Genomic DNA, 27,485 nt, shown 5'->3' with positions numbered 1-27,485 from the left:
TATTTCAGAGCTGAAAATACATTATGATTCACGTAAGCTCATGAGAAGCGCAATATTGGGTAGTAGATTCTCACATTTGATGAATTTCTTAGCTTATCTTTCAAAAAGTTTCCAGCTCATGTTGCAGCAAAATGTATGTAGAAAAAAAAATCTATAGAAAGTACCTGATCATATTTCACAAATCATAATAGTGACTAAATACAATGTACTTGGATTGCAGGTAGTTGGTGTTCCTACTTCACATTCTTGCTTCTCTCCATGATAAGTGAAAAGAACAGCAGACTAAATTATGCAAAGGAGTAAATGTTGTTAAATTATGGAGAAACAAATGCAAATGTATTCTGTTTGCATAATTCATATAGGTTGCAGAATTTTCATTCCTTGGTAAAGAGATAGACCTAGGCTCCTTTTGTGTGGGAAGTATGAATGAGCCTCATAGCTACAAAAACTTATGTTTTGGACCACACCACTCAGTATCCGATTAGTATCCACCCTGGGAAACTGTGGAATTGGTAATCGAAACACAGAAATAAATTTCCAGGCTTTGATAGCCTTTTTCATATTTCTGCCTTTCTCTTAAATCAGTCTGTAATTGTTCAAACAAAATAGTCAGCACATTCTAGTTTATATACATCTCAGCTTTTGCCTCTTCCAAAATACTTCTATATTCTATCCACCTGGGATCCCTGAAAGAACTCCAAGCAGTTTTCTGTCTCTTTAGTGCTCCCCAGATACATACATATACGTGTGTGTGTGTGTGTATGTGTGATTTTTAGATTCTCTTTGAACATCTGCATGTTCTCATTTATTGAAAACATTGTGCCTGGGGCTCTGAGATAACTGAGGTGTCTGGTGTGTTAGAATGCCCCCAGTCTGGTTAATTTCATATTTACAAACCCGTGACCAAGTTGGGAGTCCAAAGCGGGCATGCTCCATCAATGCAAAGCAACTCCCCAGAACCTCATGTAACAGCAAGGGAAGCCTTCAAGTGATGTACAAGCAGCACTGAAATGTGATTAAATGACAATTCTCATCTTAATAATAATAATAATAATAATAATAATCATCATCATCATCATCATCATCATCATCACAAACCTGCAAAAAATATTGGAAAATGAGTACGCAAAGATACTGTGGGACTTCCGAATCCAGACTGACAAAGTTCTGGAACACAACACACCAGACATCACAGTTGTGGAAAAGAAAAAGGTTTGGATCATTGATGTTGCCATCCCAGGTGACAGTTGCATTGATGAAAAACAACAGGAAAAACTCAGCCGCTATCAGGACCTCAAGATTGAACTTCAAAGACTCTGGCAGAAACCAGTGCAGGTGGTCCCGGTGGTGATCGGCACACTGGGTGCCGTGCCAAAAGATCTCAGCCGGCATTTGGAAACAATAGACATTGACAAAATTACGATCTGCCAGCTGCAAAAGGCCACCCTGCTGGGCTCTGCACGCATCATCCGAAAATACATCACACAGTCCTAGACACTTGGGAAGTGTTCGACTTGTGATTTTGTGATATGAAATCCAGCATATCTATCTTGTTTGCTGTGTCATAAGAAAATAATAATAATAATACTGTAATAATAATAATAATAACTTTATTTTTATACCCCACCTCCATTTCCCCGAAGGGACTTGGGGCGGCTTACATGGGGTCGAGCCCAGGTAAATACAATAGATAAAATAAAAAAACATCAAATGGGGGAAAAGCATGCACAGTTATAAAATTTTAAACATTAACATATAAAGATAAAATGGCAAGCTTAATAAAACATGATTTAAACACCAAAATAAAAGTCATAAAAAAGAATTTGGCTAAGTGCGTGGAGTTATGTAAACACGAGGTAATTGATAAAGTGCTGCAATTTTTGAGAGAGCAACTTGGGAAGGGGATGAATCCTGTGGCTATATCAAGTTGACAAAGCAAGAAAAGTGCAACCGATGAGGAAATGGTCACTGATACGAGATTTATCATGGAGATGGGCGATCCTTATCCAAAAGCCTGTTTTGAAGAGCCAGGTTTTCAAGTTCTTCCTAAATGCTTTGCCATATGTGCTTTTTTTAAAAATGTCCAGATTAGGGTGCACTGTCCTTTCCCTACCTCCTCCAATAGCATTCCCAGCTGCTGTCTGCCTCAGAATGGGCTCAGGGCCAGTAATATCCAGGTCTGCTTGCAGTAGGGATAATGTAGTACCTCTGCTCAGCGGTTTGATTTACAAAGTGAGTCTTTTGGCAGGGCCATTTGTAGTATTTTTTATTATTGATTGTACAGTGTTTGTCTATTTGGGAGCTTAATATATTATTATATTCCTGTCTGCACATAAACTCTGTATTCTTCTTATTCACTGTTGCTGTTCATATATTCCAGGGCTGATGACATCCTCATGTAGGCAAGGCATGGCTCTCCAGATATGGTTGAATTGCAGTTCCCAGCATCCTTTACCACTGTTTATGCTGACTAGTACTACTCAGAGCAGAAATTTAACATCTGGAGGACACCATGTTCCCCAATACTGACCCACACTTCATATCCTCACATGCTACTTTATGTGGAACCTGGAGTATGGGTGGAGAAGCTTTGGCATTTCTCATCCTGGTTTAACTTTAACTCCCGGGATCCCTTGCCATACGTTATTCTAGGTATGGTTGACAGGATTTGAAATCCAAAATTCCTAGTGAGTGAGATTCTCCACACTTCAGCTTGATGATAGTCTGGAAATGTCAATTATCTGCAGGTTGCCAAAGCCAATCTTCTTGCAGGAGGGATGGGGCATAATTTCGTAGTCAGCCTAATCCAGAGCTGAACAATTAACCGATTACCTTGCAAACAAAGCAATAGCTGGTGCAATGACTTCTCTCTGTTTAATTCAAGACTTTAAATAGTTTTTGATGTTGGTGTTAGTTCAAACTTTAAAAGAGCTATCCAACACACAGCATATATTTTGTGGAAGGAGTTCATCACCTTGGATAGCTCTTTCAAACACCCCAGATGGATTCACTAAAATGAAACCTGCTGGCCAACCCTGGCAGATGGTGTTGATACAAAGGTTCCAGACCATCCTTACATGTTCTGGAACCTTCATATCTCTGCACTCAAGTCTCCCTTTAAAATACTGTTGGAGAGAACCTCTTATCAAAAGTAGAGCTCAGTAAGTTAAGACCCAGGGATCTTTTATTTATTTATTTATTTATTTACAGTATTTATATTCCGCCCTTCTCACCCCGAAGGGGACTCAGGGCGGATCACATTATAACACACATAAGGCAAACATTCAATGCCCATAAACACGTCAAACAGAGACAGAGAGAGACACGCAGAGGCAAGTTAACCTTCTTCTGAGGGGATGTTCGATTCTGGCCACAGGGGGGAGCAGCTGCTTCATCATCCACACTGACGGCACTTCCTCATACCAGGTCGTAAATTAGTTAATCTTGCCTCCCCACTTTTTATAAGTGGTACCTTATCTCCTACTTGATAGATGCAACTATCTTTCAGGTTGCTAGGTCAGCAACGAGCAGGGGCTATTTTTTATTTTTAATTGACGGGTGCTCACCCCGCCACGGGCTGGCCTCGAACTCATGACCTCATGGTCAGAGTGATTTAAGGCAGCTGCTCAACAGCTGCGCCACAGCCCGGCCCCATGCCTACCCTTTAAGAATGAGCAATATATAACTCACAGGTCAGGTGTTTCACAAATGGGAGGGGATCATCCCCCAAAACCTCTGTGTCCAAATTCAGCAGCATATGGCATCGCCAAATGTTCATAGCAAAGTGAGACAAAGACATCACAGAAAACAGAACATCCTGACTATAAACAGCTTTCTCCTTACTTTATTGCAAAAAGAAATCAGCACTAAAATGTGTGCATGTGCTGTTGTGAGATGTCCTGAGGGGGGTCATGCATGGGGATTTACCCTAGACCTTTCATACTGATCCATCCTTGATTTAGACAGTATCGTTTATTGCTTCTGATCATATTATGTCAGCCCTTGTGCATTAAGGAGTTCTGCTTATTCATTTTGTTGAGTAGACCCTGGACATCTGCCCTGACATCCTGCCCTGACAGCCCTACTGTTGCTTAAGAGTCCCTTTGCCATAATCCAGTGGCCAAGTTCCGCTGAAAGTGGAATGAGCAAGACCTTTTTGCTACAACTCTGACATTTTGGGATTTGTCAGAGTGCAAACCTGGTGAATTTTAAAAGATCTGTCTAGATGTCATTACCTTGCTCATGAAGCTTTTAAGGTTCTTGTTTTATGAACCAACAGGTTGCTTTGGTGTTTACACAGGAGACATTCTGAGTCAATGTGAATATTTTATTAAACCCATTTTATTTGTACTACTATTACTGAGTTGCCTTAAGTGGTAAAGAGAAAAGGGTAACACATTTTAAATAAATACAAAAATAAAATGCAAGTGCTGCTTTCAACCTGTCTATGCATTCACTCAGGATGAGTTTTTCTTCTCCTAAAATGCTTATCCCAGTATAGTGTGGAGTCTTGAACCTATTAAACGGCCTGGCTATATCCCTAAAATGCCAATGCAATGAAGAAGAGTGAAGTGTCACAGCCCAACATAATGTCAGTTCCTAGATCTTCTGCCCAGATTATGCATATTTTAGTTCAGTTGTACATCTTGAATCCAGAGCAATTGCAATTTCCAAGAGTCATAGCAGAGAAGAATGACAGTTATCTGCCCTTATACTTAATCAGACAATTTCTCTGTTTAACCTAGTACAATCTGCTCTGACCAGCATTTTCTAAAAACTGACAATGGCAAGAATTAAATGGAGGATTGTTTTATTTTATTTTTTTGCATTCAAAGCATGTGCTAGAGCACTGAGCTTAGGCTTTTTCCCATTAATAGGATTTCTTTCTAGATAAAATTTTGCTATTCCAGTATCAAAAATAAAAATTGTTGGGCTATTGACAGAATTTGAAGATGGGAAGGAAGGAAGGAAGGAAGGAAGGAAGGAAGGAAGGAAGGAAGGAAGGAAGGAAGGAAGGAAGGAAGGAAGGAAGGAGAAGGAAGGAAGGAAGGAGAAGGAAGGAAGGAAGGAAGGAAGGAAGGAAGGAAGGAAGGAAGAAAGAAAGAAAGAAAGAAAGAAAGAAAGAAAGAAAGAAAGAAAGAAAGAAAGAAAGAAAGAAAGAAAGAAAAGTGGGGGTCAACTAGTGGCCATCTTTTCTTGTATTGAATCAGGAATGCATATTTTTGTCTTCTATAATTTTGCTGAAACATCAAATTATTTCTGCTTCAGTGTGTTGCTGTGAGTTTTCTAGGGTGCATGGCCATGTTCCAGAAGCATTCTCTCCTGACGTTTCACCCACATCTATGGCAGAGGTTGTGAAATCTGTTAGAAACTAAGCAAGTGGGGTTTATATATCTGTGGAATGTCTAGGGTGGGAGAGAGTTTAGGAATTAGGAACAACACTCAGAAAACAGAAGAATTCCAGGCATGAAACAATCAGGGCCAGCTAACACCTCCCAACAAAGGATTCCTCCAGGCAGGAAGTAGTCAGGCTTTGAAGCTGCAAGACCTTTCAATGCAAATCAAGGTGGCCAATTGCTACATTCACGCTTGCCTCAAGCAAGCAAGCAAGGAAGCGTTCTTTCTCCCACCCTGGACCTTCCACAGATAGTATAAACCCCACTTGGCTAGTTTCCAACAGACCTCACAACCTCTGAAGATGTCTGCCATAGATGTGGGTGAAACATCAGAAGAGAATGCTTCTGAAACATGGTGATACAGCCCTGAAAAATCATAGCAACATTGGAAAGATTTGTTCAGAGGGGGAGTTCTTTTGCTCTGAGGCAAAGCCCAAGACCACACAGCAGGTTTCCATGTCTAAGTGGGGAACCAGACCCTGATCTCCAAGGTTCTTGTCCAACGCCCAAATCACTAAAAAAAAGACACATTGTCTTTCATTCAGAAACAATGAAGCCTATGTGGCAGAATAATTCACACTCACAACCAACTAACTGACAGAGAGAGCGGGGGGGGGGGGGGGGGTGGAGCGGGAGAGAGAAAGAAGGAGAGACAGTAGCTTTATTATCTAACAAGGACATGACTAGACAAGAGTTTTAAAACTTTTCTTTTGGAAGAGCTACCTTGGCCTCTAGTCCCTATCTTCTATTGAAAATCCATTTTGCCAGACTCCAAACCCATAAAGAGGAAAAATGTGAAGTCTTGGCTCTGCCTTTCCTCTCCTTTGCTTCAGTTCCCTCTGTTTGGGTTCCCCAATAGTATAGATGCCTCCATTTGTATTAGTTTTGGGGTGGAGCTTTAAAAAAAACCCCTAGAGGCCACCCTTAATTGGTTTAGTCCATTTGCCTGCACAGATCTTTCTTGCTAGGCTCTCTTTTCTTTCTGCAATAGAGCTACAGAGTTTAGAGGACTGGATATTGTCTGGAAATCCTAGGCCCTAGCAATCTATACAGGCATCCTTAGCACTAAACTCTTTATATGCCACCAGTCCCAGTGATAACAGAAGCCTGTGGTCAGCCCAAGTTTCACGAAGTAGAAGACCAAGTCCATCACTTTACATCAGAGGCAAAAGACTTTCAAGGATTCCAGAGAGATGACTGCGACCAGCTAAATCTCCTTTTGTAATGTATTGTTTTAGGCTATCTTTCAATAGTGGAGTTAACCCTTTATTCGTCTTGTTTTCAGTAAACTTGTTTTGGTTAACTTTCATCTTGCCTAAAATGCCTCTGTATGTTAAGGGTCTTGATCTTAATAGAAGGTATGCAACTAGCCCCCGAGTAAAGCCAGACACCATAGTTTTCCCAAAGGCTTGGGCATGCCATCACAAAAAAAAATCAGAAACAATGGACATTAAAGCTAAATACAGAACACTGTCATGTTTACAATTCATAAGGGAATCTGTTTATACATGGAAAGCTTAAATGTCCCAATTTAAGATTTCATCTGAATAGTTAATGATGGTGTTTCAGTTTGGGGGGAGGGCAGCTTCATATAGGCATAACTTGTGATTCCCATCTTCTCCTTTTAAAGAAAATCAGAAGCTATACATATACTGCAGCCAGGAAATCAGGAGACATTTACTTTTGGGGAGAAGAGCAATGACCAGTCTTGATAAAATAGTGAAGAGTAGAGACATCACACTAGCAATGAAGGTCTACATATTTAAAGCAATTGTATTATCTGTAGTAACCTATGGGTGTGAGAGTTGGACCGTAGGGAAGACTGAGCGAAGGAAGATAGACGCTTTTGAACTGTGGTGTTGGAGAAAAATTCTGAGAGGAAAACTTGGAGAAGATAATGATGCTGGAGGAAATGGAAGGAAAAGGGAAGAGGGGCCGACCAAGGGCAAGATTGATGGATGGTATCCTTGAAGTGACTGGCTTGATCTTGAAGGAGCTGGGGGTGACTACAGCTGACATGGAGCTCTGGCGTGGGCTGGTCCATGAGGCCACGAAGAGTGAGAAGTGACTGAATGAATAAACAACAACAAAAAATCTAGCCCAGTATTACCAGCAATGTATAGTATCCACTCCAGATTTTCATACAGTGTTATCTCCTAGCCCTACCTGATGGTGCTGTGGCTGAACCTGTGATCCTTTGCAAGTAAAGTATGTATTTTGACTAAGCAGAGCCTTTCCTACTTTAAATGGCTCATTATATGACTTCTACAAGATATTTACAACCATTACCATATCCCTGTAGCCTCAAACGGCATTCCTCTGCTAAACAACCCATGACTGTTCTTGTTTGGTAGACCAAATTAACACATGAGGTTAATATTTATCCACTGTCCCAACCCCATCCACACAGAGAAGTGAGCTACTGAACTTAGTGGAGCTAGGTAAGCACTTGAAAAGCAAAGGTTTCCATTGTGACTCAATCTTGAAAGAGACTTTGGGAATCAGAAGCAGGTACCGAAATAAACTTAACAAAGAGAAACAGGCTCTAACTCAAGACAATGTCAGTGTTACATTTTCTGGGTTCTCTTAAATCCAGCTGAAGTACAGGGTTTTTTAGTCATCTCTTACTTGCACATTATTGCTATCTGCTTCAGCCACCCACTTCATCTGTAGAAATGACCTCCACTTTTCACAGTATTGAGACAAGCATTTGCAGCAGGATGATTTTTGAAGGCAGTCTACTCAGACTCATTCCTTTTTTTATCTCCACATCAAGGTAAGGCTATTCTATAATCATCAAAATAAATGAGTACCATTGTTTCAGCAAAAAAAAAAAACCCTCAGTGGGAAACTGGAGATAAGAGCTTGCAAAATTGTGGCCAGAGCTTTACCACCAATGCTATACAGCTACTTCAGGTACCATCATTGCCCACTTTTGTACCTAGTATTGCTATAATACTGACTGGGTTTTCAAGGAAGGCCACAAGTAAAATAATGTTCTGACTTCAGCTTCAGGTCTGCATATAAAGGCAAATACTGGAGTCCTCCTACTTTATTCCTCCTATATCATGGACAATCACTTGTGGCCAAGTATAAATGTCTTCCAGAGGTAAAATGTTGGTGGTGGGTCCATAAAGGACTGTGAACACCTATTCTGGATCCACATGGTCTTTCACAATGAGGACATACATTTCCAGATGGAAAGTGGTCGTGACAATGACACACCTTCCTTTTGACATGTTTCTTCCTTTTGCCCTCTATTCATGCCTCTTCAAAATCCATAGCACCATTGGTAACAGCTGACCTTCAGTTACAACGCTCAAGGACCAGGGCTTCCCAGTTCTTGGTGTTTATTCCACATTTTTAAAATATTAGTCTTAAGCTCATCTTTAAATCTCCTTACTTGTCCACCGACATTCCTCCTATATATTCCCTCCTATATAGAATTGAAAGAGACCATATGCACCATCCAGCCCAACTCCCTACCATGCAAGAAAAACACAATCAAAGCATTCCTGACAGATGGTCCTCATTCACTGCAGTGTAGGAAGTGGCTTAGATCTAGATCAGACTATTTCTACATTTAACTCCATATTGTCTTATTTGACTCTGTTGACAGTCAGAGGTCTTTCCTATAACTTTCCATCTGATCTTTTGTAATACATTTGATTATAAGTGACAGGACATGGATTCTCTAAGCAAAACATGTACATATTATAGTCCATTCCCCAAGTGCACATAATGTGTAAAGACAAGGAACTTTGTCAAAACCTGGAACCAAACCCAAAGTATTTTCAATTTGATGGCAGTATGCCTAGATGAGCTGTATTTGACTCATAAGAATCCCAGGCAGAACTCTTAGTGTCACACAGTGAGGAAAAAAGAAGGAAGGCAAAAGGATTATAGAAATGTGGAGTGAGAAAATATGCAACATCTTCATTTGAAGTCCAAGCCTGTTAAATAAAATGTACTGTTCTGCAAATTTGATTACTTACAAATTTAATTGATATTATCTCTCTAGGAATCTCTAAGTCCTCCACTGGCCAAGGAGTCACACTGGAGAACCTAGAGATTTCCAGAGAAGTGTTTTCTCAGGTACAAAAAGGAGTAGTTTATTTGTGAATTTTCCAACTTTCACAGGGTCTTGCACCCCTAGTCCCAGTGAATGTGGAGGCTGGCTATAATTACTTTTACTTGGCTATAACAAGCTTAAAATAACAATACAAACTCAAATACCATCTCTTTTATGCACGCGCACACACACACACACACCAGAAAATTAATATAATCTGCTTCTCAAACTATTATGTCATCAAAACATTGTACCCACAGGAAGCATACACACACTCTTGCAATGGCAAACAGAACAGGTGGTGGTTTTTCAGGCATATTGCACCCACCAAATGATTTCGCCATGAAAGGAGCCCTCTGCTTTGTACTGAATCCAATGTCTCTGTGCTGGTGGCTGGAAGATATTTTTATTTGCCAAGACCTCTAAGATGGTTTTAATGTTGTTGACTAACTGCTGTGTTTGAACTTTGCTCCCATGAATGATAAGACCTGAATGAAGCCAGAGTACAAACAGCTGAAAAACCTGCCCATCCTTCCGCCAAAAGCAGCAGAGAGGAACAAAGCAGCAATGGTTATATCTGACATGATCTTTGACTCTGGCTCATGGGAACACCAGCCAACAATTGTTGATAGGAACCATGCCGAATTCAGGTATATCATTTGCATAATCTTCAAACCACAGAGTTGAAATAATTTGGAAATGTTGGCTCATATTTATATGTAGCATATTCTTGGCTCTCCACTACCACAGCAAATAGGAAGATCAGGGCATAGAGAGAAATACTGGTTTTATGTATTATTGTATTGTTATGTGAATTAATTTTTTCCAAAGGGAGAATGCTTTTGTTGGTCGTTAAAATGACATAAAACTCTTACTTGGACCACCTGAAACACCAAAAACAGTATTGTGAAATACAAAATGTGGAACTTCCCAGTGATTTCAACCTAACTCACACATTGCTATTTGTTTTTTTTTATTTTTGTATTTGCTTTGTTTTAAATTGGAACCAAAGTGGGTGGTTGAGTCCCCAAGGGGAGATATATGGAGGAGATAGATAGATAGAGAGAGAGAGAGAGAGAGAGAGAGAGAGAGAGAGAGAGAGAGAAGAAGAAGAAGAAGAAGAAGAAGAGGAGGAGGAGGAGGAGGAGGAGGAGGAGGAGGAGGAGGAGGAGGAGGAGGAGGAGGAGGAGGAGGAGGAGGAGAAGAGGGGGGTGTATGGGGAGAGAGTTCCAAAGAAGGTCCAGCTTAAGACACTTTGCTGCCTGAGGAAAAGGGCAAGGTAGTGTTTCCACTCATATGCAGACACTGATAGGACCAATAGTCTGATTTCATTCTAGGACTCATGATGGAATTCAGCATTCTCCATGCTGAGTTTGGAAAAGGTACTTTTATAAACTTCTGCTCTCAAAAACACCCAGTCACCATGGTTATTGGAGGATTCTGGGAGATGTAATCAAAAAGTAATTTTTCCAAGCTCTGTCTCTCCCGCAGCTGTGGTCAGCAGTTTAAGGTCTAGACATGAAGTTCTCCTTCAAAAACTTGCTGGTGCTCCTCCACAGCATTTGCCAAATGTAGTAGCTGTCTCATTGCACCTACTAATAGGGCCAGGCCTGCAAGAATGCTGGTCACAAGGCCACTGTTCTTTAACTAGAAACAGCCATTTCACTGGCACAACTTGGCCCTCTGCTAGCACAAAAGCCAGGAAGGGAATGGGAGATACATCACAGGAAGGAAAGATTGAAAACAAACAGGAATCCATCCTGGGATCTGAGTTCTGTGTGGGGAGTGAGGAGACAGCACACATTATTGAGGTCTAGTGATCCAGAAGGAGGCCTAGAGCCCAACTATGTTGCATATACATTTGTCTTTGAGAAAGAGCAGTCCCAAATTCAGTACTTTTCGAGTGAGCAGGAGAAGTGGTATGTAGCAAAATTGCCTCAAGGTCCATTAGTTGTAAGCACAACTGACACCCATTTTTCTTACTCTGCAGTTCTACAGGTCCAGGTAACATGTGGTAGGCTATGTAAACCTCACACCAAGACTCACAAAGGCAAGAATTCTGGATTCCCAAGAGAGTACTAATCATATAATAATATGTAATTCTTGGAAGAGGCCCTGCTTTTATGAGAGTTCAGGTGGGCTTTATATTAACTTGCCTCATGAGTACCAGCCAATTCTGAGCTGGTCTGCTAATAGAAATAACTATCTCATATTGCAGGTTGAAAAATTTGGGAATCATAACTAGTGGACCCAAATAATATCTCCTCAAAGGCTTGAATTTGCTCTTGATGGCCCTGCCTAGAATCAAAATCCAGCAAACACTGAAAGAAACAATGAGCGACTCGTTTCCTTTGGAAGTCCAATTTAATCCACATTTAATAAGCAGAAAACTCAATTAATAATTTACACACAACTGAGAGTCCACAACAATATGAATGTATCACAACCCCACTTACAGTTGCCAAGATCAAGGAGGTGGACACTCTATGTCCACATATGTAAATGCATGCAAAAGCATCTTCCCTCTGGCCCCTTCTCCTCCCAACTAATGCACCCAATTCTAGTAGGAACTGAAATGATGAAGAAACAAGAATCAGAAATACAGGATCTGGGACAGTTAAGTGGATGTTGTTGAATCAGACACTGGCTGATTTGGAAATGTTGAAAAGGTAATGAAATGGAGAGGCACTTTTCACATGAGATTTCTCCCATTTTCAGGATAATCAAAGAAATAACTGGACCCCAAAGACATGAATGAATGGTTCGAATCTAAGGTCCAGAAAAAACCTTGGAAGATCATGGTCCAAGCCACTGTCCTGCAGAGGCCAATTTTCCATAGACATCCAAAAAATATAGCAAGGCATAGCAAGATCATACATCATTCTCTTCAACCCACACTATCCTGGTCTGCTCCTGGAACACTTGGGCTCGCACCACCTTCACCAGCTCCTCAGCACTACCCCAGGCCTGGGGGTCCACCCAAGCCCACGAGCAGGGCAAAGAGTGAAGTGCAACCTCAGCCCTCCGGCATTCCTTCAGTAAGTCAGAATCACGGCGGCCTGGTTTCCCAAGTAAACTCCTAGGAGAAAAGCACAGAAGAGCAGAAATGCACCATCAGTATATTCTTCTGGATGCTATGAATAATGCAGTAGCAGAGATGGGCTAAGTCAAGCATGTTAGTTTAAGCACACAGAAGTCTAATGGTCTGATCCCAAGAACTGATGGGCTGCCAAGGAAATGCTTTGGCTGGTGTCTCCATTGCCCGTTGCACTACTGCAACATTACAAATTACATTATACCTGCATCGCTAGCAGTCTAGCAGATGCAAACATTTCAGGTTTCTGGCTGAAGGATCTTAGATTTTTTTGACAGCTGAGGACACTGCAACATCCCAAAACACTGTCGTCAACCTTTAGTACTTGGCAAACCCTGGTGGTCCATGCATATTTAAATCAAAGCTTTAGCTCAACCTTCCACTTCCTCAGAAAGGGCTAGGAAAGAACACCTGCCTGAAACCATGCAGTTACTACAATAATAGTGAACTAAATGAAGCCTTCAGGGCAGCTTTCAGCATTCCTATGTGCTACGTGAGATTTCTATAATGTTCTGCATGCCTTCTGTGTGCAAATGAACTACTGAAAATTCAAGATACATTCTACGAGTTCAGAATCCATTCCAGAGCTTAGAAAAGTTACTTTTTATATAACAACTCCTTTCTACCTAAAGGATTCTGAGGCCCCTTCCACACAGCTATATAAAATCCCACGTTTTCTGCTTTGAACTGGGTTATATGGCAGTGTTGATTTAGATAACCCAGTTCAAAGCAGATATTGTGGATTATCTGCCTTGATATTATGGGTTATATATGGCTGTGTGGAAGGGCCTCCAACAATATAATTTTTCCAAATTGTGGCCAATTAGTACAGAAAGCTGGCACGGTCTAGAATCATTCTGAATAAAATGACAGTATATCCTCAAAAACATCTTCCCCACTAGTTAGGTATTTAAAGAAAAGATGGGTAAGAATGTCTTCCAGGGAAGCTTTACTGCTACTGGGTTGCTGTGAGTTTTCTGGTCTGTATGGCCATGTTCCAAAAGTATTCTCTCTGGACATTTTGCCCACATATATGGCAGGCATTCTCAGAGGTTGTGAGGTACATTGGAAACTAAGCAAGGGAGGTTTATATATCTGTGGAATGTCCAGGATGGGAGAAAGAACTCTTATCTGTTGGAGGCAAGTGTCAATGTTGTAATTAATTGCCTTGATTAGCATTTAATGGCCTTGCCAGCTTCAAGGCCTTGCTGATTCCTGCCTGGGGGAATCCTTTGTTACAACATTCACACTTACCTCTAACAGACAAGAGTTGTTTCTCCCACCCTGGACATTCCACAGATATATAAATCTCCCTTGCTTAGTTTTCCAATTTACCCCACAACCTCTGAGGTTGCCTGCCACAGATGTGGACGAAATGTCAGGAGAGAATGCTTCTGGAACATGGCCATACAGCCTGGAAAACTCATAGCAACCCAATGATTCTGGCCATGAAAACCTTCTACAACACATTTACTGCTATTATTTGTCTTTTTTCTAAAAAAAATTTTTTTTAAAAACCAAGGGTTGATAACCTCTTTTTGAATATCTAATAGATTGAGTTGTAAACCAATTTGTAATTTAACTATTCGCCTGGGACTTAAGCAGGCTGAAGAAGGGGTGACAGAATGTCCCTCCTTTATCAGCCAACTCAGCATCTCTACCAGCCACAGAGAAAATACAGCGCTTCCTCCACAGGGTTTAAAAGCCAAGCAGTCTGGAAAAGGTAAAATTATGCTATTTCTCCTTTGCCAATTCATTAAGCATCTGTGCCTTTTTCCAGATTCACTACAGAAAAAAAAAGCCTGAGAAGGAGAGTTTGCTGCTTCTCTTTCACTCCCCACTGTGTTTCTAGCCTACACAATGTTTTATTTGCTTGCTTTTTTACTTAGAAGTAGAGCTTCTCTAATGTGCATCAAAGGCAGGACAGTTTGTAAACAGTGTTTACCAATTTGCAATTTTGAACTATTGGTAACAAAGCTGTTATAAACAATAGATGACTGACATCTGCTTGTCTGACGTGACCTTGATTTACCCGTTTCTTTTCCTTTCTGCTTTTTAAAAGGCCCTTTAAGGCCTAAAACCATAAAAGAAGGAGAGAAAGCAGAAGGAGAGTTAGATTTCAATGGCACAATACAATCCCAGAAGCTTATCAATAACACGTTTTGCCTTTGGAGACAATTAAATTAAAGATGAGAGTGTTCAAGTTTTGAGCACCCTGGTAAGCTGACTGCAAACCAAGTGTTATGCTTTGTCCATCTCTCTTTTCCTAATGGAAAGCTCATGCAATACGGATTTTAAAACAGATGATTCCTAGCAGATATTGTGTAAACCTACAAAGAAGCAGATCTCCAGGTCCAGAGGGTAGGTTTGTTTATATGTATGGTATATCTATATATATCTTGAATTCCCAGCTGGTATGCTGTCAGTATTGCCTTGAACTTTCAACATGCTTTGGGATAGGGGAAAAGACAATATACAGGCATTACAATTTATAGTAGAAAGCAGATGCCACCTTCTAAGGCAGAAGAGAAGCAGCTTTTTATTTCTATGGAGAGGTAAGAGCCAGTTAACATATGAAGGGTGGCTATTTATTCTTGAGAAGGTGTAGACATAACATGGCAACTTTTTGTGTCCTGCAGTCATCCTGGAGATCAGAAAATTCTCCAAAATAACCTCTAGGGCAGTGGTTCTCAACCTGTGGGTCCCCAGGTGTTTTGGCCTATAACTCCCAGAAATTCCAGCCAGTTTACCAGCTGTTAGGATTTCTGGGAGTTGAAGGCCAAAACACTAGGGGACCCACAGGTTGAGAACCACTGCTCTGGGGAATGTGGGTTTGCCATGTTGGGAGGTTGTCTAAGCCCCAATAGTCAAAAACATGTAAACATGTAAAATATTTTAAATCAGTTTAATTCCATGTGCCTCCTACAGGGTATGGGGGCATTTCCATCTTATTTTGGATGTCCCTAGGGAACTATCTGTCCTGGAGAAGTCTTTTAAAAAGTGAGTTCAGCACACTTCCTGCTTGTTTAAAAGGCACTTTCCTGAACCTAAATTATCCTAGGAAGACTTTAAAATATGATGAGAATTCCCCATTTCCCCTAGAGGACACCTGGGAGAATCTGGATGCATTTTTGCAGGAGTAGGTATAACATGGCCCCTGGTGGCACAGTGCATTAAAGCGCTGAGCTGCTGAACTTGCGGACCAAAAGGTGCCAGGTTCAAATCCTGGGAGTGGAATGAGCACCCACTGTTAGCCCCAGCTCCTGCCAACCTAGCAGTTTGAAAACATGCAAAATGTGAGTAGATCAATAGGTACTGCTCCGGTGGGAAGGTAACGGTGCTCCATGCAGTCAAGCCAGCCACATGACCTGGAGGTGTCTATGGACAATGCCGTCTCTTCGGCTTAGAAATGGAGATGAGCACCAACCCCCAGAGTCGATCACGACTGGACTTAACGTCAGGGGAAACCTTTACCTTTACTTTAGGTATAACAACAGGATGTTACATTCCATGGACTCCTGGGAGATAATGTGCTTTTCATTCCACAGTTGTCCACCCTTGTTCTTGAAAGACAATCTTTTCCATATTAAGTACGGCATGGAGAAACGTTGCTATCAAGTTTGTTCCCACTTCCTTCAAACCCTCACATTGATATAAATCGTAAAATCATATAGTGGGAAAACACCACAAGGGCCATCCAGCCCAACCCCATATGTAGGAACACATAATCAAGGCACTCCCAAAAGGAGGCAGATGCATATATGTACTGCCAAGCTCACAGTGGTTTCCTTGACAGTCTTCAACAGAGGAGGCCCTATGATTACAGAGAAGAGGTGGCTGCTTCAGGGAACAGATCTGCAGTGCTCACAAAAGGGCAGTAAATTGCTGTTTATTTTTGATGTATTTTGACTGCAAGGATTGGGAGAGAGGTGTCTGGGGAATTTTCTGCCTCATATATGCCAAAATAATTTGGCTGAGTTTGTGCACCACATACCCTACCATTAGGGAGAGTGGAGCAGCTGCCCTAAGCTGTAGATTTGGGATGGCACCAAAGAACAGTACATAGTGGTTATTTAATTTGTTCTTGTAGTTTTACTGCCAGAGCTAGGGAGTGGTGCTTGTGAGCTTTCCTGCCTTAGGTGCCAAAATAATTTGGCTGACATGATTTGGATGAAGGATTTGTGGCGTGTATTTGGAGCTCAGCTTCTGCTCAAAGAAGCCCAATGATATTACTTCAAGTTCAGCAGCATCTACTAAGATTCAGCTTCACTCCTGCACACAGTAACCTGTGAGCAATGAACACAGTGGTCTTTACATCCATGAAAACATGGATAGGATTGCCCCATAAGAGACCAAACAATCACAATCCTTCATGTTCACAGTTGTACTTGTCCTGCAACAACTGCAACCAGAAATCATCAAGGATGACAAACAGATCTTCATATAAACCCTGAAAATAAATAGGTACCACTTTGTGCAGGCAGGGACTCCCCTTCCAGCTCATGTTCCTGCTGTATTCTTTCAAGGTAACTAGCTTTGCCCACCCACCTCCCATCCAACTCATAATTTTTGCCAGCCTGGAAAAAGCCTTCTCGTACCTGACTCCCCTGATGTTCTTCTCAGTAACCTCAACATGGACAACAATCGGGTGTATTTCACTTTTAATTAGATCCTTCACCACCTGGACCTCCAGATCTAGCAGGCAGTGTTTATTCTGCAAGGAAATTCAAGAGATTTACTGATTCAAATGGAAAAGAAATAAGCCAGACCTGACAAGTTACATTAAATCAAACACCTCACACTGCAAAATATCATTGCTTTTCCAATAGTAATTCCATTAAAAGGCGGGATTTACAACCAACCCTATGAAGAAAAAGAGACAATCGAAAGGCAGGGTCATCTGATATATAATAGGCTGGGTGTTCAAAATGTCTGGGTGTTTGGGAGTAGAAGCCTGCAGCCACCTTCAGAAGCACTCCGTCTTTAGAGCTTGACAAGGATAGCGATCCAGTTCACAGACCTACAGGACTCACTGTCTTGCAGCTCCTTCTTCAGAGAAGGCAAGAAAAATGATCTAACATGAAATGATAACTGACCACACTTGTCTGCAAGGCATTATTGTCAATGCACAACTCTACCAAAAATAAATACAGGTCGAGCAACCCTAGTGGAGAAATCCAAAGTGCTCCTAAATTCTAAAAAAAAATTCCACCATCTGCCCACTTCCACCTTCTGCTCGTTCATTCAGGAGGCAGAAGCAAGTGGCTGGCAGACTCCCCAGAGGTCTCCTGTACAGTAAGTACTGGATTTTTTCCCCTGAATACAGTGTCAGATCCTTTATGTCATCACTTTTAGATACTTGGTCTCTCTTTAGCCACATTAGTAAAGGGAGTCATCTTAGATGATTTCTTCTGAATGTTGGATATAACCTGGAGTCCTTCCCTACAGCCGACTTAGCATAATACTTTATTCAGCCCATTCTATCAGCAATGCAGCTGCTGGCTCTACTCCTCACCTTTCCAATCGCTTCTTGGATAGCACGGATTGTCCTGCAATCCTTCTGCCTTTGAGAGATCCTATCAGCATTAACACTGTTCTTAGAGGAGGCAAAGGAGAGCCTTTGTTCCTCAAGGGCATCTGTGAAAAGAAGCAACAAGAGTAGCCACAAAAGAAAAAGACTCTCGGAGAGAAAATGCCAATATGTGCAACAAAATGATCCTGAATGCTAGGGTCAGACACAAAGCCTGGATCCTGCTGTGCATGTCTTATCAGAAGTAAATCCCAGAGAATTCAATGACATTAGCTTCCAATTATGTGAGCAGGGAAACACAGCCTAAGGCTTCAACCCTAGGAACACTTATTGCAAGTATGGTCTATTGAACAAACTGGGTCTTATTACCAGGTATAATAGATCTTTCTTTTTTAATCTATTTCCAATTTTTGACCAGCTTTTTTTTCTTTTGCAAGAAAAGATACAGAGATCCATGTGCAACAAGGAAGAGTAAAGTGGCATTAACACTGGGACAAGGAGCTCGAGACAAACTGGAATGAATAGAAGCCCTTTGCCAGCACCCCCCATTTTAGGGCTATTCAGATTGGCATTGGACTCCAAATCCCATTATCCATAGACACAGAGCATTATGACTGTGTGTAGTTGTAGTCCAACATATCTAGGAGGCACAAGGTTGAGAAAATTTGGTTTCAACCTCTATTTTCTTTCAAAGATCTGCAGCTAGATCTCATTCCAGATGTTATAATACCTGAGATGACTCCTCGTTCTAGGACAAAATAGTATTGTCAGCCACATCTGAGTGCAGCAGGCCAGTTTAAAGAAATTGGGGCAAGCTATGAAGCGCATATAGTTCTATCCTCCAAAGTTAAAAGGCTCAGAAGGAACAGCAACAGGATGCTACTGCTGCCCCACAACATCTGGGATGATCATCTCAGCTGTGTTTCATGTTAGCATATGATGTGACCAATCATATTGCTTAAGAGGCTCTACCAAGGAGTAACACCTTTCTTCAGGCCCAGTGTGTTGGCCTCACCACCTGACCTAATAAAAGCCACTTGAACCTTCAGTTTTGATGACACACATTTACCTGACCATCACAACCCCAAGGTAGTTCACAAAGCAGTCCCAAAATCATTTGATGATTTCAGAATCACTATACTGGTAAATAGTGTTCTTTGTTATGGCGCTGCAGTCCATTAATATGAGCTACATACATCTAGATTTTGGGAATTCTGTTTCCCTGCACCAGGATATGGACTATCTTGATGGAGAGGTGGGGATGCAAAACACTCACTCAGAATGTTTTATTTTTCCCACCCAGTTTAAGAAGAAAGATGCTTCATCAGTAGACTTGCCAAGTGTCCTTTATTTGAGGGCCAAAAATATGTCCCTTATAAGACAGGCAGCATCTTGTATTATAAATGTGTGTGTGTGCCTTCAGGTTGCCTATTGACTTATGGCAACCCCATTAATTTTTCATAGGGTTTTCTTAGTCAAGGAATACTCAGAGGTGGTGTTGCCAGTTCCTATAGCAAGCTTGCTTCTAGGCGTGGTTTCATGCCAGATATGCTGTTTAAGGTGATTCTGGATGACCTCCAGAACTAGGAAGGACACCTATTTTCCTTTTCCTGATACTAACATCTTGGAGGTTTCTTCAGTCACTCAAGCCTCTCAGCTTACCAGTTGGGAACAAAAAAAAGTCCTGATGTGAAGAAGGGAGACCCATAAGATTCCTGATGATCCAGGAAGATAAGCAACTTGGTGAGATCACAACAGGGCGATGGTTCTGCACCAACAGAGGATGTACTGGACTATAAGGTTTCATAACCCCATCTGTATATAGAAGACAGAGAACAGCATCAGCTGAGTAATGATTGGATTAACCTGAGAACTGTAATTCAAGAAAGTAACATCCTTAGGCCCCACTGATATGGAACAGAACATTAATTCAAAAGAAAGTATTTCTCTCATGAAGAAGAGCAGAGATGGTGGCATTGGAATTACCTAGGCAAGGATCTGACCAAAAGGTCTCACTCTGGCCTTCTTTGCTCTTATATTTCATCAGGCGAAGTTGGTCCAAGGCTCGTTTCTTCAGCTAAACCAAGCAAGGAAAGGTTAGGAAGGGAGAAGAGGAAAAGAGAAAGGGAGGCACAAACCACAAGAATGTTACACTCGCATGCTCACCAAAAGACAGCTACACATTTACTGCAAGTCAAAACTGACACTGCTTTCAGATACAATTCCCAAGCGAGGAGGAATGGCATTTGTGTAATTAAATGTTTCTTTTTCCTCCACCTTTCTTTACAAAATACCTCAAGAAAACATTGAAAGACATCACTTCGACCCTCCAGTAAGAGAACAGAGTAAATGCAACATCAATAACAATAGCCATATTGCTGTGCTACTACAAACAGTTCTTAGACCTCTGCTATAGTTTTTCCTGAACCCATGAGAGCAAGTTGTCTACCTCCTACACTCCATAAGTCTCTCCTCCTCCTCCGCGGCCTGGCCTTCCTTCTAAGATTTATTGTGAAGATAGTGGAGAGAAGGAGAGCCATGGATGACCACTATCTTACTGGAAGGAAGGCAGGATGTAAATGCAACAAGGAAAAAAAGAAGAAACCTGCAATAAAATAGTTATTTCCTTCTTTCCAATCCACATATCATCACCACTACCATGATACTTACTTGTAGGTGTCTTGATGATAGTAGACTCATGCTCACAGCAGCTTAACACATCAAAATTACACAATCAAAAACATTTGCAAAATACATCATTATAACTCATGATTTAAAATCCTATTCACAATAATGAATATAGACTAATTATTAAGGTTAAGGATTAAAAACAGTAAAACAAAGGAAGTCCAAAAGCTAATATTATCTCAGTCGCAACCCTAAAAGCTTGCCTTTTTTGGTTTCTAAATCTCCCCCACTCCCCAATTTCTTTTACCCTGCTCACCTTAATCCTGTTGCCTTTCTGTTGTGCTGCTGCCTGGATCTTCAAGAGCTGTTGAGCCCTGAAAGAAAGACAATTGGACATGATTTTACTTACAGTTGGAACTGAGACAAAAGCAATAAAGTGCGGACAACAGCTCTCAAGAAGCTAGAGAGAGAGAGAGAGCACTCAAAAGCACAGCATGCCATGGGGATTCTGAGAATTATGGCACCCACAAAAAAGTAATGTTTCCAGGCTCTGCTTGAATATACAGAAATGTGCCACCCACACAGCCATTTCAGCAAGCAAAGCTTATTGAGATTTTTCTCATTCTGATCCCTATCAACTGACTACGAGCATCAGTTCCTATTTGTGAAAGAAGATTCAAAAACACAAGTATATGCCATACATCTTTGTGAAGGACTGAGGAGCCTTTGACCCTCCAGACACTTTTAATTTCAACTCCAATGGTATGGGATTGTGTGAGTTACAACTCAAAATATCTGCAGTAGAGATTGGGCTATCTGATATCACAGGCAGGTGATGGTGCAGATTTGACAATCACTGCAATAATTGTCTAAAGCAGTGGTTCTCAACCTGTGGGTCCCCAGATGTTTTGGCCTACAACTCCCAGAAATCCCAGCCTGCTTACCAGCTGTTAGGATATCTGGGAGCTGAAGGCCAAAACATCTGGGGACTCACAGGTTGAGAACCATTGGTCTAAAGTATTCAGCAATCTGAGCAGACAAACACTCCCAGGAACAATGCTCAACCAGTAGGTGTTCTAAATACAGTGTTCCCTCACTTTATCACTGGGGGTAGGTTCCAGGACCACCTGCAATAAGTGAAAATCCACGAAGTAGGGACGCTATATTTATTTTAATATTTATACATTATTTTAGCAGTTATACACAATTTTAAGTCTTTATCAACCAATTGTGTGTTGATAAATTTCCTCCTTCTCCTTCCGTTGGCACTTGGGCTCCTTTTCTCTCCCGTTGTCTTCTCCTTCCTCCCTTCCTGAGGCTGTAAATTGTAATTTTTTATGATTTATAATAGTCTTTTAGAGTTTATTGAAAAACCGTGAAATAGCGAATCCGCAAAAAGTGATCCGCGAAGTAGTGAGGGAACATTGTATATATAAATGTGGTGTTTTGGAATTCAACTCTCACAATTCCTAACAGCTGGTAGTGAGAGTTGAAGTCCAAAACACCTGGAGGGCTGAAGTTTGCCTATGCCTGGTGTACCCTGCCTGCATACTTTCCATGAACCCCACTTTCTTGATAGAAATTTTGGTTTTGTCTAAATATAGGCCCGGGCTGTGGCGCAGGCGGGAGAGCAAGCCAGCTGCAATTAACTGCAATGAATCACTCTGACCAGGAGATCATGAGTTCGAGACCCGCTCAGAGCCTATGTTTGTTTGTCTTTGTTCTATGTTAAAAAGGCATTGAATGTTTGCCTATATGTGTAATGTGATCCGCCCTGAGGCCCCTTCGGGTGAGAAGGGCAGAATATAAATGCTGTAAATAATAATAAAATAATAATATCTTAAAGGCACCAGATCCTATCTGGTCTTGGGAGATAAGCCACAATGGTCATTCCTGATTAGTAACTGGGTAAGAGTCCATCAAAAAACAACAGGTGCTGTAGGCTATATTTCAGAGAAAAGGCATAGTAAAACTATTTCTGAATATTTTTCCATAAATCAACAGGAAACTTGAAAGCATATATACATGCATGTACACAGATTCTACAGACCACTGACATCTCCAGTTTTGTACATGTTTCTTTTCTCACTCTAAAGGGCTATAGTGTACTTCTTTAGTCTTACTGGCAGTGAGAACGTTAAACTAATATAAGCTGGCATGGCTGATTCCATTAATTTTCCTTGGGTACTACCAAGCACTGAAACTCCCCACCACCACCAAAAAATCCCTTTGTCCTGAGGCTAAAAGATGCAGTGACAGGATAGATATGTAATACTGAACTGTGGTAACTAAACAGAGAGAATGTAAAATGGACTTTCATTAAGGCTGCTACTGACTGAGCTAGGGATGAGCAAATAGCAGCGTTCCATATGTTTTGGGGCTCCAACACTCAGCAGTCCACAAGAAAAAAGGCACATTCCCTTTGTTTTATAAATGGCATTCATAATTGTTGCAGCAGGAACTATCTTTGGAGGAGACAGTGACAAGGGAATGCCTCTTTTAAGACGTAGCCTCCCACCTGCAGTTTTTATAAGTATTTATAATAAAATTTTAAAAGAATAGTAATTCATCTTCTTTTCTTTTCAAGTGTTGCATGATTAAATCTCAGATGCCTTTCTGGTCTACTGAAGAGGGCTCTGAATTATTAATTTAAATGATTAAAGGCCACAGATTTAGCTTTTATGTACAACATTACTGACTTCCACTCTGTTCCAAGTACTTTATGCCGAGAAGTATGAAAATGTGTGGTCCTCTGGATGTTGGACTGCATTTTCCATCAGACCATAGCAAATGGTGAAGGATAATGGGAGTTACCAGGAGGGCCACCCATTTTCTATCCCCAGGTTTACAACGCTCTCGTGCTAGCCATCCCAAACAGGATAGTCATACACTGGTAAGTATGGATTAGACTACTATAATGTTGTATAGGTGGAAATGTGCTTTAACAGGACTTGGAAACTACAATTGATGCAAAATGGAGCAGCTAGATCATTGATCGGAACATCACAAAGGAGCCATATACATTGGCTGCTCAGTATACTTCTGGTCTCAACTCAAGGTCCTATCAATTACATTCAGGACTTAAGTTTGAGGCCTTGCAAGTTGAAAGAACCTCTCCCTATATAAAATGTTCAACAATAGGGAAAACACAATGTAGGAAGATGTGGGGAAAGAACTTCTCTGCTAGAGCACTGTCCTTTTCCCAAGACATAACTGGTGCCAATAGTGGTATAATTCCAGTAAGAATTAAAATCATGTTGTTGGGTGGTTTTTTTTTTTCAAATTTAAGTCTTTGGGACCTGCTCTAAAAGGTAAAGGTTTCCCCTGACGTTAAGTCCAGTCATGTCCGACTCTGGAAGTTGGTGCTCATCTCCATTTCTAAGCTGAAGAGCCGGCGTTGTCTGTAGACACCTCCAAGGTCATGTAGCTGGCATGACTGCATGGAGCGCCGTTACCTTCCCGCTGGAGCGGTACCTATTGATCTACTCACATTGGCATGTTTTCAAACTGCTAGGTTGGCAGAAGCTGGAGCTAACAGCGGAGGCTCACTCCACTCCCGGGATTTGAACCTGGGACCTTTTGGTCTGCAAGTTCAGCAGCTCAGTGCTTTAACACACTTTGCCACCGGGGCTCCCTATATAGACCTGCTCTATACAGAGGAAACTTGACTTAAGAATTTAATTCATTTGGTGACCAAGCTCTTAACACAAAATGCTCTTATATCAAAGTTAATTTTCGCACTGAAATGCATTGAAATGCTATGTCCATTCCAATCCCCTGAAACCCTATTTTGTTACATGTTTTAAAATAAGAAAATGTACTTTCTAAAAAAACAAATAATGAATAAATGCACATGGAACAAGAAAGAAAGAAAACTGGTGCTAACTCTTAACTCAAAACACTCCCCTGATGTCAAAGCAAACCACAGGCTGAGTGACATCTCTTAACTCAAAATGCTCTTAAGTTGAGATGCTCTTAAGTAAAGGTTCCACTGTATTTCCTATATTTGAACATGTCTTATGGCTTTAAATTGTTTTAAACGTTTTCAACTGGTTTTGACTTCCTTGTTCTAATTGTTCAATTTTTACATTGTAAGCTACTATATCAGAAGAAAGGTGGAATATAAAACAAGTAAACATTTTTACAGTACTGTTTTTATATGATTTAAATTGGCCAAACTCATTTTAGTATACGCTGCTCTGTATTCCTATGAAGTATAAATGATTTAATGATGAAATAAGTTAATATTAAACGTAAGCTTGGTACATAATGACCAAAGAAAGTCCTGTGGATGTACCCCTATCTAAGAAGACATTTGAGCAATAGACTGTGAAAACCTACCCCATACATTAGGAAACAGTGATCAATTTCTTACATATCTGAGATTGTCTGTCTAGGAGAAGCATTTCAAATGCTATTTCACTGCGTTACCCAGCATTGTCCAAACACTGCCCTCTTGAGTACAGACCCCAGAATCCCCCATCTAGGAAGCTGGTTGGAAGAATTTTGAGAGCTGTCGAGCAAAACATAATTTTTGTGGGCTCTCAACTAAGCCTACGTTTATTTATTCAGTAATGTACACAGCCAACCTTATCAGCAAAAAAAAAAAAAATCCAATAGAAATGCAATTGAAGCGAGAACCAAATAAAACTCAATTAGCACTCTAAAACCAAGTCTGTCTAAAATTAATCCAATAAATTACATAAATATTCCAAAATAGTGTTTAAACCCCAATTTAAATATGAATGTTTTGTTGAATCCCACAGACACAATGCTGACCAAATCCTCTGTGGGCAGAACGTTCCACAAGGCCTGATGTGTATTCCAGCTGTTTGCATTTCTTAAATAAATGGCGCTGAACAAGGACCTTCTTGATGAAATTGATGAGGGAAGGGAGCACTCTCTAGAATTCACACATGCACATGCGTCAAAAAAAATAATTGTTCTCTTATAAATACAGGGTATTTCCAAAAAAAAATTGACCCGATTTAAAATCACTATATCTCTGCAACCACAAACCATCCATGAATAAAGCTCCTACCCTTTGACAATGTGGGACATAGAGTTTCAAATGATTATCACTAGATGCCACTCTCAGTGAACAAACAGCCCCTACCCTCAGTCATTCACAAGATAGCAACCCCACAATATAAGGTTCAGTTCAGCAAGACTAAATCCATAATTGCGATGCAGTGTGCATTTCAATGGCATTTTAGGCATTTTAGGAGAGGCATCTAGTGGTAATCATTTGAAACTAGTTTTCTTCATGGACATTTTGTGGTCGCAGAGATATAGTAATTTCAAACTGGGTCCATCTTTTTGAAATACCCTGTATTTCTCCTTCAGACATTCCTTCAGATACTTTTTCCCTCCAAATATTTTTGACTACATTTCCCACTAATTAACACTGACCATGCCGTTGGGGATGGGGCAGTTTAAAACCAAACATCTGGATGGCCAATTGTCCATCATCCTGGTTCCATGAAGTAAGGACCAACATATATTTCTTTTTGGATAACAAAAAATAGGGTGGTTATAAACAAGTTGGAGTTTATGCAGAGAAGGGCAACAAGAATAACAAGAATATATAGAGAACAAACATATGGGAAAAGTTGAGAAAGTAGGCATGTTGAATTTGGTGAAAAGAAGACTGAGGGGCAAACATTATGAATTAAGGGTTGCCACAGAGAGCTGGAGGGAGACTTGTTCTCTGCTGCACCAGATAAGAGGACCAAGTCTGATGGTTTGAAGTTACAGGTGAGTAGATTTCAATTGAACCTAGAAGGAATTTCTTTACAGTAAAAGTTCAGCAATGGAATCAATTGCCTAGAGAAGTAATGGAGTTTCCCTTTCCAGACATCTTCAAAATAAGGTTGAACGACTACTTGCCAGGAATGCTCGAGTTGGTTTTTCTGCATTGAGCAGTGCTTCTGGAGTACATCTCTAATTTTATGATTCTACATCTCATATTGAAGAGTTTTAAAAGCTGACTTACACGAGGTCAAACCCTTGGTCTGTCTAGTCAAAGATTGTTGACTTGGACCTTCCTCTTCAGAGGCTATTCAGTCCTTTTTAAAATTGGAGATGCCAAAGACTGACTTCTGGACCTTTTGCAAGCAAACCACAAGCACAGCAAATGAGGCTTGGTCCTTACTAGAGGAAATGCAGTGGACTATTTTCTCTTTTTGGAATCAATGGAGATTTGGAGGAATTGGATGATAACGATGATGATGGCCCTGCTTTTCTCAGGATTGAGATCCAAAGCAACTAGACTTTCCAGAAATTCCCCTAGCTAACATGCCTAGTGTTGGGTGTCATAATGCAAAAAAAAAAAGCAACTTTTTCCAAACTCAATCTTATTAGGCACCAAAAACTGACTGACATGCAAAAGTAGTTCTTCCACCCAGCACCCACCCATTTGTCCATTACCTGCTGTAATTAGGTACTGTGCCTTTATCCAAGTCCCGGAGAGTGAAAGGGTCTACTCGGGCACAATACCATTCCAGTCGTCCCTTGTGCAAGGTGTCAGTGATGTGCAGGATCTCTCGGCACTTCACACACAGCCCATTTGGATCTGCAAGGTCCAGGAGGTTCAAGTTGGCCCGCACATAGAAGGAGTCACCAGGAACCCTCTGTCCAGCATCTAGGGCTTCTTTGAGAGAATGATATCCTAACAAGGAGAGAAGGCAAAGAAGAAAAGCCCTTGATGGATAAGAACAGAGATCTACCTAGTTCAACATCCTCCATTCTACAATCAAGAGTAGA

General features: G+C 40.9%; 1 protein-coding gene across 9 annotated transcripts in view; it reads right to left on the bottom strand.

Moving 5' to 3' along the window:
- Positions 1–11,813: 11,813 nt before the first annotated feature.
- Positions 11,814–27,485, bottom strand: part of card10 (caspase recruitment domain family member 10) — a 79,392-nt gene continuing 63,720 nt past the window's right edge. For all 9 annotated transcript variants that reach the window (XM_062982972.1, XM_062982976.1, XM_062982975.1 and 6 more), the window contains 7 exons: positions 27,150–27,390; positions 21,037–21,094; positions 20,079–20,169; positions 19,755–19,907; positions 18,078–18,199; positions 17,161–17,276; positions 11,814–12,547 (listed from right to left, as the gene is read on the bottom strand). In XM_062982972.1, the coding sequence (XP_062839042.1) occupies positions 12,340–12,547; positions 17,161–17,276; positions 18,078–18,199; positions 19,755–19,907; positions 20,079–20,169; positions 21,037–21,094; positions 27,150–27,390 (989 nt within the window). In that variant the 3' untranslated portion in view covers positions 11,814–12,339. The remainder of the gene's footprint in view (positions 12,548–17,160; positions 17,277–18,077; positions 18,200–19,754; positions 19,908–20,078; positions 20,170–21,036; positions 21,095–27,149; positions 27,391–27,485) is intronic.

Source organism: Anolis carolinensis, chromosome 5 (genome assembly GCF_035594765.1).
Source record: "Anolis carolinensis isolate JA03-04 chromosome 5, rAnoCar3.1.pri, whole genome shotgun sequence".
Taxonomy (NCBI): Eukaryota; Metazoa; Chordata; class Lepidosauria; order Squamata; family Dactyloidae; genus Anolis; species Anolis carolinensis.
The sequence above is the reverse complement of the archived record's forward strand: the minus strand, read 5'-3'. Positions and strand labels throughout refer to the sequence as shown.